Genomic DNA, 12961 nt, shown 5'->3' with positions numbered 1-12961 from the left:
GTTTGCAAACATAAGAGGTTTTAGAAATATTATATGGTATCTACTTTTTTAGGCGGACGTAGTCACTGCCTTAGAACATTCGTTTCACTGTGTGTGTGTATGTGTGTTTGGCTGAGCTGCCTCGTATTGTTGATCCCGATTGACTTCGAGAGACCCTGACATTGGAAATTAGAAGGATATACCTCCGGACAGACCATAAGATAGGTGACACACCGTTGTGACTAGGCTACCTGTGTTGTCTGAGCTCTAAGATTGGATCAAAACCATGACCCAGCCTCGGCCGGACGAGTTCAAGCCGCCTCAGGAGTGCCCAGTCTTCGAACCAAGCTGGGAGGAATTTGCCGATCCTTTTGCTTATATAAATAAGATCCGTCCAATTGCGGAAAAAACGGGTATTTGTAAGGTCCGCCCGCCTCCGGTAAGTGTGGTCGAGCTGCTGAATGGTTTAACAGATTCTTTAAAACCGTTTTAACAAAACTGACAACCACAAACACGGGGGGTTAAAGGGACCTTTTCAACATGGCGGGTGAAGGTTCTGCTGATTCTTTTGTATCATTAATGTTTATATAGCTAGCTAACTACATAATCAAGCTAGTTTTAATAGCTAACGTTAGCTACCTGACCAACTGAATTGACGTTAGTGGCATTGTGTAACTGCAGCAGGCAACGTTAATGAAAATAGCTTGCTAACGTAACCTGCTAAGACAATGTTGACTGCTTCTTCAATCACTGAAATCGTCGTGCTAGCTAATTGAGCTAGCTAGCTAACGTTGGCTGACTAACAAATCGTGAGATTATCCTTTCGTTAACGACTGATGTTAAACTAGCTAGTGCGATGACCGACCGTGAAGTCTGTCAGTTCAGTGTAAAACGACAAATCAGCCAACGTTAGTAGTAACAGCTAACGTTAGCTAGTTAACGTTACTTAAAATAAACAGCATTCGATAAACAAAAAAGCTAGCTATGTCAATTGCATTTACGTGGAGACTTACAGCTGGGCCGCTTGCTACCAAGACTGACTAGCGTAGTTTTGTCATCAGGCGAGAAAACAATACACACTCATACACCATTTGTCTTTGGCAGAAGATACCGACCCTACCGTTATGCTTGTTTACACTGAGCTGCATTGGGATCTGAACGCAATCATGGCTACATTAATACACTGTGGAGCCAGCATGAAATATGGGTCGGAAAACTTAGCTCAATGCAGGGATGGGTACCTATAAACACACTGCCCCATTGAGAAGATTGAAATACTGTTTTCTCCCCCCAGAAAACTGCCCTTTTTGTTTTCATGCTAGATAACAGCAGCCATTATGGAATGGCATATGGAGTTGATTGGCTGACATTGCCATTCCAGAATGGCTAGCTAGCATGCGATGAGGATGAAAAGAGCAGTTTTCTGAGAGAACTATAAGTATTTCAATCTTCCAGTCGATGTATCGGTGTGGATAAAGGTATAATTTGGAGTACAGTGGCATATCCCATCCATGCATTGAGGTACATTTTCTGACCCATACCTCACGTAACATTAGGGTCGGTATCTTCAGGAAACTTTTGTCTTTAATTGATTAGCTTGGTAGATTACAAAATAATAGGCAACCTTTTGACATTGTCGGACCATAGTCACTGGTAGGGTTTCAACATTTCTGTGAACTTCTGTCCTTCTGTAGCTCAGTTGGTAGAGCATGGCGCTTGTAACGCCAGGGTAGTGGGTTCGATTCCCGGGACCACCCATACGTAGAATGTATGCACACATGACTAAGTCGCTTTGGATAAAAGCGTCTGCTAAATGGCATATATATTATATATATATATATAACTTTCAATACATTTCCAGGTTTTTCAGAAATCCTGGTTACTGATTAAGAATTTTTCCAACCAGGAGTTTGTGAAAACCAGGGAATTTATTGAAAGTGCCTAGAATTTTGCAACCCTAGTCACTGGTAATGCCAAAGAGCTGTAAATTTACAGAGATGGGTAATGTTGGTTGATTAGTTACTATGAATGATGTTTTTAATGTAATTCAGACAAACCTCTTAACTAAGGATCACCTGTATTTATTAGTCTCCAGTTTGGTGTAGCCTAAACTTATTTATAACTGTGACCTTTTTGGAAACTGAAATAAAAAGGCCCCCTGAACCCAAAAAGATGGAATCCATAAATTAATAATAGGCATCAGTCAAATAACATATATTATTAGATAAGAGTTCATTAGTCACATGAACAGGATTGCAGATGTAATCCTAGGGTACACTGAAATTCTTATGCGCCGAGCACCAACAGTACAGTTTAAAAAAAAGAAGAGACAAGTATTGGTTATAAGTAATTTCATTGATGGATGTAAATATCCTGGTGGAATGGAATGTTAACTCGGTAGCCCTGACCATTTCTTGGCTGTTGAATTCCATCTAGCCATTTTGTTGGTCTTTAGGTGATGTTAGTTAGTCTAGTGGGTTTAAGATAAGGAATCAATCGTGCTGTATGCTCTACAATGCTCATGTTGTAACCCTAAAATTACTAGAAAATTGTATTGAGAAAAAAGTAATGATGTACAGTTGAAGTTGGACGTTTAACATACACTTAGGTTGGAATCATTATAACTCGTTTTTCAACCACTCCACACATTTCTTGTTAACAAACTATAGTTTTGGCAAGTCTGTTAGGACATCTACTTTGTGCATGACAAGTAATTTTTCCAACAATTGTTTACAGACAGATTATATAATTTATCACAATTCCAGTAGGTCGGAAGTTTAAATACACTAAGTTGACTGTGCCTTTAAACAGCTTGGAAAATTCCAGAAAATTATGTCATGGCTTTAGAAGCTTCTGATAGGCTAATTGACATCATTTGAGTCAATTGGAGGTGTACCTGTGGATGTATGTCAAGGCCTACCTTCAAACTCAGTGCCTCTTTGCTTGACATCATGGAAAAATCAAAAGAAATCAGCCAATACCTCAGAAAACAATTGTAGACCTCCACAAGTCTGGTTCATTCGTGGGAGCAATTTTCAAACGCCTGAATGTACCACGTTCATCTGTACAAACAATAGTATGCAAGTATAAACACCATGGGACCACACATCCGTCATACCGATCAGGAAGGAGAGGCGTTCTGTCTCCGAGAGATGAACGTACATTGGTGCGAAAAGTGCCAGAACAACAGCAAAGGACCCTGTGAAGATGCTGGAGGAAACCGGTACAAAAGTATTTATATCCACAGTAAAACAAGTCCTTTATCGACATAACCTGAAAAGCCGCTCAGCAAGGAAGAAGCCACTGCTCCAAACTGCCATAAAAAAGCCAGACTACAGTTTGCAACTGCACATGGGGACAGAGATCGTACTTTTTGGAGAAATGTCCTCTGGTCTGATGAAACAAAAATATAACTGTTTGGGCAAAATGACCATGGTTATGTTTGGAGGAAAAAGGTGGAGGCTTGCAAGCCGAAGAACACAACCAAAACCGTGAAGCACGGGGGTGGCAGCATCATGTTGTGTGGGTGCTTTGCTGCAGGAGGGACTGATGCACTTCACAAAATAGATGGCATTATGACGAAGTAAAATTATGTGGATATATTGAAGCAACATCTCAAGACATCAGTTAAAGCTTGGTTGCAATTGGGTCTTGCAAATGGACAATGACCCTAAGCATACACCCAAAGATGTGGCAAAATGGCTTAAGAACAACAAGTCTAGGTATTGGAGTGGTCATCACAAAGCCCTGACCTCAATCCTATAGAACATTTGTGGGCAGAACTGAAAAAGTGTGTGCCAGCAAGGAGGCCTACAAACCTGACTCAGTTACACCAGCTCTGTCAGGAGGAATGGGCCAAAATTCACCCAACTTATTGTGGAAGGCTACCTGAAACGTTTGACCCAAGTTAAACAATTTAAAGGCAATGCTACCAAATACCAATTGAGTGTATGTAAACTTCTGACCCACTGGGAATGTGATGAAATAAATAAAAGCTTAAATAAATCATTCTCTACTATTATCCTGACATTTCACATTCTTAAAATAAAGTGGTGATCCTAAGACCGGCAATTTTTACTAGGATTAAATCTCAGCAATTGTGAAAAAGTGAGTTTAAATGTAGTTGGCTACGTTGTATGTAAACTTCCGACTTCAACTGTAACTCCATGACCACGGTAGACAAATATACAGACTTAGAGTTGTAGGCTAAACATCTGTTACTGATCGGTGTCCCATACATGGCAAGGACTGGTTTATTGTACGATGTCTCCCTACTGCTGGGTGTTATGTGGTTCTTTGAATAATCTTTTCAGCTGTGCGATATACCTACTTATTATGATATTATGTGTAATATTTAAGTCATTCTAATAATAATATTTTATTGTGTCCTCATAGGACTGGCAGCCTCCATTTGCATGTGATGTTGACAGACTGCACTTCACTCCTCGGATACAGAGGCTAAATGAACTGGAGGTAGGGAGCAATTTTCCCTCAATGTTTTCAGCACTGAGCAAATTTCAGGTCTGCTGAGCACAAACTTGAACATGGTGAAAATTATGTGCAACTTCCTGCTTGCGTTTACTATGTACACTGAGGCTTTACCTGTTTTAAGTTAGTTTGACAGTGGTCAAGTAGGCTACTGTGGCTATTTGATCATAATGTAGGCCTACCAAAATGCATCCCATAACATTTTACCATGGAAATAGCTGATCTATCATTCAGCCAACGTGTGTTCAATGTAGGCCTACATTCCATGAGACCTTTGAAAAAAAACATGCAGGGCTTGACATTAACCTGTTTATCCACTTGTCCTTCAGACAAGGTGACTGGAAATGATTTTGTGGTGTGATTCCCATACCATTATTACAGAGAATCAGACAGATTATGCTACCCTCTGCCTATAGCTTATTCAAGCAGGGGAGGCAGGGTAGCCTAGTGGTTAGAGTGTTGGACAAGTAACCGAAAGGTTGCAAGTTCAAATCCCAGAGCTGACAAGGTACAAACCAGTTTATCTGCTCCTGAACAGGCAGTTAACCCACTGTTCCTAGGCCGTCATTGAAAATAAGAATCTGTTCTTAACTGACTTGCCTAGTTAAATAAAGGTTTTTTTAAAAGCCTGTCTCAAAATACAACACTGCGCCTTTAAAGTAAAAAAATAAATAAAAAAAGCTCTTCACCTGCCTCGCTTTTCAATGAAATGCACAGGTTTGTGCTCTTGAAGGAAGCAATCACTCCCCCATTGCTGACTACAAATGATCTATAACTGGGCTCACTAACTAACTAGGACTAACTAGCAAATGATATGAGCAAATGTGCACAGGTGGCTACATGCAGCTCTCACTTTGATCTCAAAACAAGCGCATCTACCTGGAGCGGCAGGTAGCCTAGTGGTTAGAGCGTTGGGCCGGTAACCGAAATGTTGCTAGTAGAGGTCTACCGATTATGATTTTTCAACGTTGATACCGATTTATTGGAGGACAAAAAAAAAGCAGATGCCGATTAATCAGACTATTTATAATTTTTAAATTTGTAATAAACCAAATGTTTTATTTGTAATAATGACAATTACAACAATACTGAATGTACACTTATTTTAACTTAATATAATACATCCATAATATACATTTAGCCTCAAATAAATAATGAAACATCTTCAATTTGGTTTAAATAATGCAAAAACAAAGTGTTGGAGAAGATATTGCACTTTTACTATGTGCCATGTAAAAAAGCTAACGTTTAAGTTAGCAGCGCTTCAAAGCAGCGTTACCCATGCAGAGCAAGTGGAACAACCACTCCAAGTCTCAGAGCGAGTGACGTTTGAAACGCTATTAGCGCGCACCCCGCTAACGAGCTAGCCATTTCACATAGGTTACACCAGCTTAATCTTGGGAGTTGATAGGCTTGAAGTCATAACAGTGCAATGCTTGAAGAATTGCGAAGAGCTGCTGGCATGGACTTAACACAGTTCGCAATGAGCCAGGCGGCTCAAACTGCTGCATATACCCTGACTGCTTGCACGGAACGCAAGAGAAGTGACACAATTTCCCTAGTTATAAGAAATTCACGTTAGCAGGCAATATTAACTAAATATTCAGGTTTAAAAATATATACTTGTGTATTGATTTTAAAGAAAGGCATTGATGTTTATGGATAGGTCCATTGGTGCAACGACATTTTTTTCGCAAATGCGCTTGTTAAATCATAACACATTTGTCGAAGTAGGCTGTGATTCGATGAGAAATTAACAGGCACTGCATCGATTATATGCAAAGCAGGACACGCTAGATAAACTAGTAATATCATCAACCATGTGTAATTAACCAGTGATCATGTTAAGATTGTTTTTTTCTTTTTACAAGATAAGTTTAATGCTAGCTAGCAACTTACCTTGGCTTCATGCTGCCCTCGCGTAACAGGTAGTCAGCCTGCCATGCAGGCTCCTCGTGGAGTGCAATTTAAGGAAGCTGGTTAGTGTTGGACTAGTAACCGGAAGGTTGCAAAAACGAATCCCCGAGCTGACAAGGTCAAAATCTGTCGTTCTGCCCCTGAACAAGGCAGTTAACCCACTGTTCCTAGGCCATCATTATAAATAGGAATTTGTCATTTACTAGTTCAATTAAAAATACTCACGACCCCTCATTCTTTAAACACAGTCCATATCAAAGTGAATTGCACAGATCCATATATGGCAATGGTCTATTTGCATATAGGCCTACTGCAGCTCTGATTGGTTATGCTGCACCGGTCTGTGTAGAGTACTGGCTGTGTAGAGTCTTGCATGTCAATGCAATAGAATCCTAATCCGATGTGTTCTGCCTACAACAAAATCTCTTGCATAGTTAGTTTTACATACTAAGTCTTGCTCAGTTTGTTTTATTGCAGTATGGTTGCATTGAAGGTGGCTAATATTGCGTTGATTCGATCACAATTCCCAGAGTAAAGGGAAACATTGGACTTTTCCCCCTTAGTTAACACTATCAATCTCGTGCTTCTCTGTGCGGGCTGATATTTCTTCTGCGGGCCCACACACTTGCGCTGGTTAGAGGGAAAATTGGTAAGGAAGTCACTTTGCATGATGTGTAGCCTAGATTTTAGTTTAATAAACAATACCCTTGAAGATGTGCACCACTTTGACACCTTGGCCTATAAAGGGGAATTAAACTGATTGGTCAGGGTCCCTGTCAATGCAGTTGTCTCATTGACGTAGCACTAAAGGTTTTCTATTGTGCCTACTGCCAACCATTTATTAATCACCCCCTTCAGAAACTTTGGTGAAAGGAAAGGCAAAGAAACATTTTATTTTCAGTGCACTGTTTTTTTTATTGCATCACATAGCTGAGCCAGGACACTTATCACTGCCATGATTCTCTAAATTAGAATTCCTACAGTGACTAATATATCACCCTCGTTTCCCTTTCCTAGGCACAGACCAGAGTTAAGCTTAACTTCTTGGACCAGATTGCAAAGTTCTGGGAGTTGCAGGGGTGTTCTCTGAAGATTCCTCATGTGGAAAGGAAGATATTGGACCTGTATCAACTCAACAAGGTTGGGTGTTTAGTAGTGATAGATTTGATACCAGAGCTCCGAGGCATGGGTCAAAATCGCTAAGGAGTTTTCTTCAAAGCAGTGTGCCGATTATCATTTTATCAGAATCATGTGATCAATGATCACATGGTCAACTGAAGCTTTGTTTCATCAAACAACTACCTAATTGGCTTGGCAACGGTTTCGGTAGAAGACATAAAGGCTACCCTGCGCACACGCTATGGCATGTGGGACATTATATGTGTAATCATTTGGCTGCTCTAAATTCTTTTGACCAGCAGGTACCACTAGTGTACACTGTGTTGATCAAAGCCTTGAGTAATGAAACTATTTTCGACACAATTGGCTGGAAAGCCTCAATGTTTCAAGAAGCTTTGTTTATCCATCAACTAGTGTTTAGTGTTGTTTCAAACTACTATACATTTATTCCATCTTAAATAGCATTGCACAGAATCCACTGACTCTACCTAACTTTTACACATTTTATTTCAGAATGTTGCAGATGAGGGCGGATTTGATATTGTGTGTCGCGATAGACGTTGGACGGCGATTGCGCTTAAGATGGGCTTTGCTCCTGGCAAGGCTGTTGGCTCTCACTTACGGTCACACTATGAGAGACTTCTCTACCCCTACAACCTCTTCCAGAGCGGAGCCAACCTCCTGGTAAGTTGGACAGATGCCCCAACACCAATTATTTTCCAATGGTTGAATCGGTTCCAACCCCTGCCTAACACTCATGGTTAATCTGTCTGTGTCTATTCACATTGCACTCAGAGCTTTATGAATCAGCTAATGCTTTATTAAGCACTTGGTTGGCTCATCTGTAGGCAAGTTGAGCACTGTTCAACAACAGTTTTACTGCTGTTATGCGGGAAGTATGTTTGTCTAATGTCCAGTGAGGATCGTTTTCAATTTTGAATACATTTATTGAACACTGTAGAGAAAGCATACAGAATGAACATAGATTGGGACGTTGTTGTTAACTTTGGAAGCTCTCTCTTGCTTTAGGCACCAGAGCTTGCGTCCAAGCTGATGCGCTTAGTGTCTGCTCCTGAACTTGACACGGTATGTCTGCCTCATGGTTATTATCTAATAATTAACAGATGGCACATTTTTGGTTACACAGACATGTTAGACTGCAATACAACCATTCTTTGTTTAAAATGGTCTCATAGTGCTTTGTCTGTGCACCGCTGCCGTAGTCTGGGTGTCCTTGCTGCCATAGATGTGTGCCATGTCTTTTGATTTGTTGTTGGTTGTATGTTTATTCTACATTTTGTAATGGATTAACTATGTATTGTATAACATTACATTGTATATGCCTGCAGTTTGTCCAGGAGCCAACCCTGCCAGTTGACACGAGTGACAAGGAGTGTAAACCCCCTGACCTGACCGAGAGGCAGCACTTTGTTGAGCCAACCAAGTCCTGCTGCAACAGCGCCCACAGAGCAAAGCGAATGAGAGCTGAGGTGGATGCCCTTGTCGCACAGATCCACACACACTTGTCAGAAGAACTCCTCTTAAAACCAGTAATTCAGATTGTACAACTACCCTGTAACCATCTACTTTACTCTATCCCCTTCAAATCCTTAAGTCACAAAATGGAGGAGTTGCATAAGAAAGCCAATTTGAATGTAAATTGCCTAAAGCCTTATGGGTGTTCTCAATTATTCATGCATGCATTGGCACATTTCTCTCTATTGCATATAAACTTTAAGACCATTAGTGGTATTTACTGTAATTAAGTAGAACTATATTTCTCCACCCACAGTCGGGTTGTGTGAAGACAGAACCAGGAACTGAACCCTGTGAAAACAACAGACCAAATCTGAGGAGGAGGATGGGCTCTTTTGTTGCCAAGCCCGAGCCAGGTCAGTACTGACGAGGCTTTACTTTAACCACAGAAGAGTTGACACAATATGTGTGATCGGTGCCAGTATCTACACACTTGTATACTACTCAATCCATGTATTGGGCCATGCATTAAGAGTGAATATTGGAAGTTAATGAATGATGTTCAGGCTAGGGTGTAAGATACACCGTGGGTAATCCATTAGTTAAATCCTCCGATGTTCCTCATTATGCTCATCATATGTCATTTTTCTTTACATAAAAAGACATTCCCATTCTAGTGAAACAAGAACCCATCGAGCCGGTGAGCGAGGCAGACAAAAACAAGTCTCGATATAAGAAAAAACCCAGTCTTGATGCCCCACCTCCTGCAGTGAGTGTAGTAAGTGTGGCTTTATTTAATCCATTCCTTTGAGAGGGAATACAATTAAATTGATGATCAACAGTATAATGTATTTACACCAGAACACATTGAAAACATTTTTGTGTAACATACACTACCGGTCAAAAGTTTTAGAATACCTACTCATTCAAGGGTTTTTCTTTATTTTTACTATTTTCTACATTGTAGAATAGTAGTGAAGACATCAAAACTATGAAATAAGACATGGAATCATGTAGTAACCAAAAAAAGTGTTAATCAAATCAAAATATATTTTACAAGTTAGATTCTTCAAAGTAGCCAGCCTTTGCCTTGATGACAGCTTTGCACACTCTTTACATTCTCTCAACCAGCTTCATGAGGTAGTCACCTGGAATGCATTTCAATTAACAGGTGTGCCTTGTTAATTTGTGGAATTTCTTTCCTTCATGCGTTTGAGCCAATCAGTTGTATTGTGACAAGGTAGGGGGGTATACAGAAGATAGCCCTATTTGTTAAAAGACCAAGTCCATATTATGGCAAGAACAGCTCAAATAAGCAAAGAGAAATGACAGTCCATCATTACTTTAAGACATGAAGGTCAGTCAATACGGAACATTTCAATAACTTTGAACATTTCTTCAAGTGCAGTCGCAAAAACCATCAAGCGCTATGATGAAACTGACCCTCATGAGGACCGCCACAGGAATGGAAGACCCAGAGTTACCTCTGCTGCAGAGGATAAATTAGAGTTACCAGCCTCAGAAATTGCAGGCCAAATAAATGCTTCAGAGTTCAAATAACAGACATATCTCAACATCAACTGTTCAGAGGAGACTGTGTGAATCAGGCCTTCATGGTCGAATTGCCACTACTAAAGGACACCAATAAGAAGAGACTTACTTGGTCCAAGAAACACAAGCAATGGACATTAGACCGGTGGAATTTTGTCCTTTGGTCTGGAGTCCAAGTTGGAGATTTTTGGTTCCAACCACTGTCTTTGTGAGAGGCAGTGTGGGTGAATGGATGATCTCTGCATGTGTATTTTCCACCGTAAAGCATGGAGGAGGAAGTGTTATGTTGTGGGAGTACTTTGCTGGTGACACTGATTCATTTAGAATTCAAGGCACACTTAACCAGCATGGCTACCACAGCATTCTGCAGCGACATACCATCCCATATGGTTTGTCCTTAGTGGGACTATAATTTGTTTTACAACAGGACAATGACCCAATACACCTCCAGGCTGTGTAAGGGCTATTTGACCAAGAAGGAGAGTGATGGAGTGCTGCATCAGATGACCTGTCCTCCACAATCACCTGACCTCAACCAAATTGAGATGGTTTGGGATGAGTAGGACTGCAGAGTGAAGGAAAAGCAGCCAACAAGTCCTTAGCATATGTGGGAACTCCTTCAATACTGTTGGAAAAGCATTCCAGGTGAAGCTGGTTGAGAGAATGCCAAGTGTGTGCAAAGCTGTTGCAAAGGGTGATTCTTTTGAAGAATCTCAAATATATAAAATTCCCGGGACCACCCATACGTAGAATGTATGCACACATGACTGTAAGTCGCTTTGGATAAAAGCGTCTGCTAAATGGCATATATATATATATATATATATATATAAAAGATTTTGATTTGTTTAACAATTTTTTGGGGGTCACTACATGATTCCATATGTGTTATTTCATAGTTTGTCTTCTATTATTCTACAATGTAGAAAATAATACAAAAATTAAGAAAAACCCTTGGATGAGTAGGTGTTCTAAAACTTTTGACCGGTAGTGTATAGGTTGAAGAAATGTGATTATGTGAACAAAAATTGAATTGTAGTTCCCTTTAGTTATTCATTAGTTTTATATTAAACAACTTTCTTCCCTCTGTTCTGTAGGTGGACCTGTATATGTGTCTGGTGTGTGGCAGCGGGAGTGACGAGGATCGTCTTCTGTTGTGTGATGGCTGTGACGCCAGTTACCACACCTTCTGTCTCATACCCCCTCTGCACGACATCCCCAAAGGAGACTGGAGGTGCCCCAAGTGCCTGGCTCAAGTGAGTAGTGATGTCTAGTCACCTCATCACACCAATAACCACATTCAAATGGAAGAGGCAAGTGGAAGGGGGAGAAAGTAAGGAACTTGTCTGTTGGCCTTGCATTAAAGAACAAAATTGGTTAAAGAAAATTGTGATAAATAAAAAAGAAAACCAGTTTAATTTAAGAACCAAAAAATAGTGCCATATAGATTGCGTCAACTTTGTTTATCAATATAAATTATTATACAAAATTCTTGCAAGCAATAGAATGTTATATACAGTATATAGGGGATACAACCATCCCAGCGCTGCAGATTTTGCTGCGAAGAGACAATCATTCAATCATTTGTTTTGGTACTGTCCGTATGAAGCAGGATTTTGGTCGCAGGTTCAGGAATGGCTGAAGAATTGCAACATTTACCTGGAGCTAACTCTGCAAATTAGCACTGATGGGTGATTTGAAAAGTCAGTCAACCTATCAATAATATATACCGAACAAAAATATAAACGCAATATGTAAAGTGTTGGTCCCATGTTACATGAGCTAAAATAAAAGATCCCAGACATTTTCCATACGCACAAAAAGCATATCTACATTTTCTTAGCACAAATTAGTTTACATCCCTGTTAGTGAGCATTTGATCCTTTGTCAAGATAATCCATCCACCTACCTGACAGGTGTGGCATATCCAGAAGCTGATTAAACAGCATGATCTCAACAAAGGTGCACCTTGTGCTGTGGACAATAAAAGGCCACTCTAACATGTGCAGTTTTGTCACACAACATAATGCCACAGATGTCTTATGTTTTGAGGGAGTGTGCAATTGGCATGCTGATTGCAGGAATGTCCACCAGAGCTTTTGCCAGAGAATTGAAAGTTAATTTCTCTACCATAAGCCTCCTCCGTTGTTTTAGAGAATTTGGCATCCAGTACATCCAACCGGCCTCACAACAGCAGAGCACGTGTATGACGTTGTGTGGGCGAGTGGTTTGCTGATGTCAGCGTTGTGAACAGAGTGCCCCATGGTTGGGTTATGATATGGGCAGGCATAAGCTACGGACAACGGACACAATTGCATTTTATCGATGGCAATTTGAATGCACTAAAATTCCATTAAGAGATCCCGAGGGCCAAATATATATATATCTCGTCATCAATCTACACAAAATACCCCATAATGACAAAGTGAAA

General features: G+C 40.3%; 1 protein-coding gene across 2 annotated transcripts in view; it reads left to right on the top strand.

Annotated features, from left to right (window-relative positions):
* The first annotated feature begins 62 nt into the window (after window positions 1-62).
* LOC118359923 (lysine-specific demethylase 5B-B-like) overlaps window positions 63-12961 on the top strand; it is a 32993-nt gene continuing 20094 nt past the window's right edge. Inside the window, exons 1-9 of one of the 2 annotated variants that reach the window (XM_035738847.2) lie at window positions 63-418; window positions 4375-4452; window positions 7402-7524; window positions 8017-8187; window positions 8533-8589; window positions 8853-8993; window positions 9296-9395; window positions 9642-9757; window positions 11628-11786. In XM_035738847.2, the coding sequence (XP_035594740.1) occupies window positions 266-418; window positions 4375-4452; window positions 7402-7524; window positions 8017-8187; window positions 8533-8589; window positions 8853-8993; window positions 9296-9395; window positions 9642-9757; window positions 11628-11786 (1098 nt within the window). In that variant the 5' untranslated portion in view covers window positions 63-265. Of the gene's footprint in view, window positions 419-4374; window positions 4453-7401; window positions 7525-8016; window positions 8188-8532; window positions 8590-8852; window positions 9054-9295; window positions 9396-9641; window positions 9758-11627; window positions 11787-12961 lie in introns of both variants that reach the window. The other variant, XM_035738846.2, reaches the window with a different exon arrangement.

Source organism: Oncorhynchus keta, chromosome 27, assembly GCF_023373465.1.
Source record: "Oncorhynchus keta strain PuntledgeMale-10-30-2019 chromosome 27, Oket_V2, whole genome shotgun sequence".
NCBI classification, from domain to species: domain Eukaryota; kingdom Metazoa; phylum Chordata; class Actinopteri; order Salmoniformes; family Salmonidae; genus Oncorhynchus; species Oncorhynchus keta.
The sequence above is the reverse complement of the archived record's forward strand: the minus strand, read 5'-3'. Positions and strand labels throughout refer to the sequence as shown.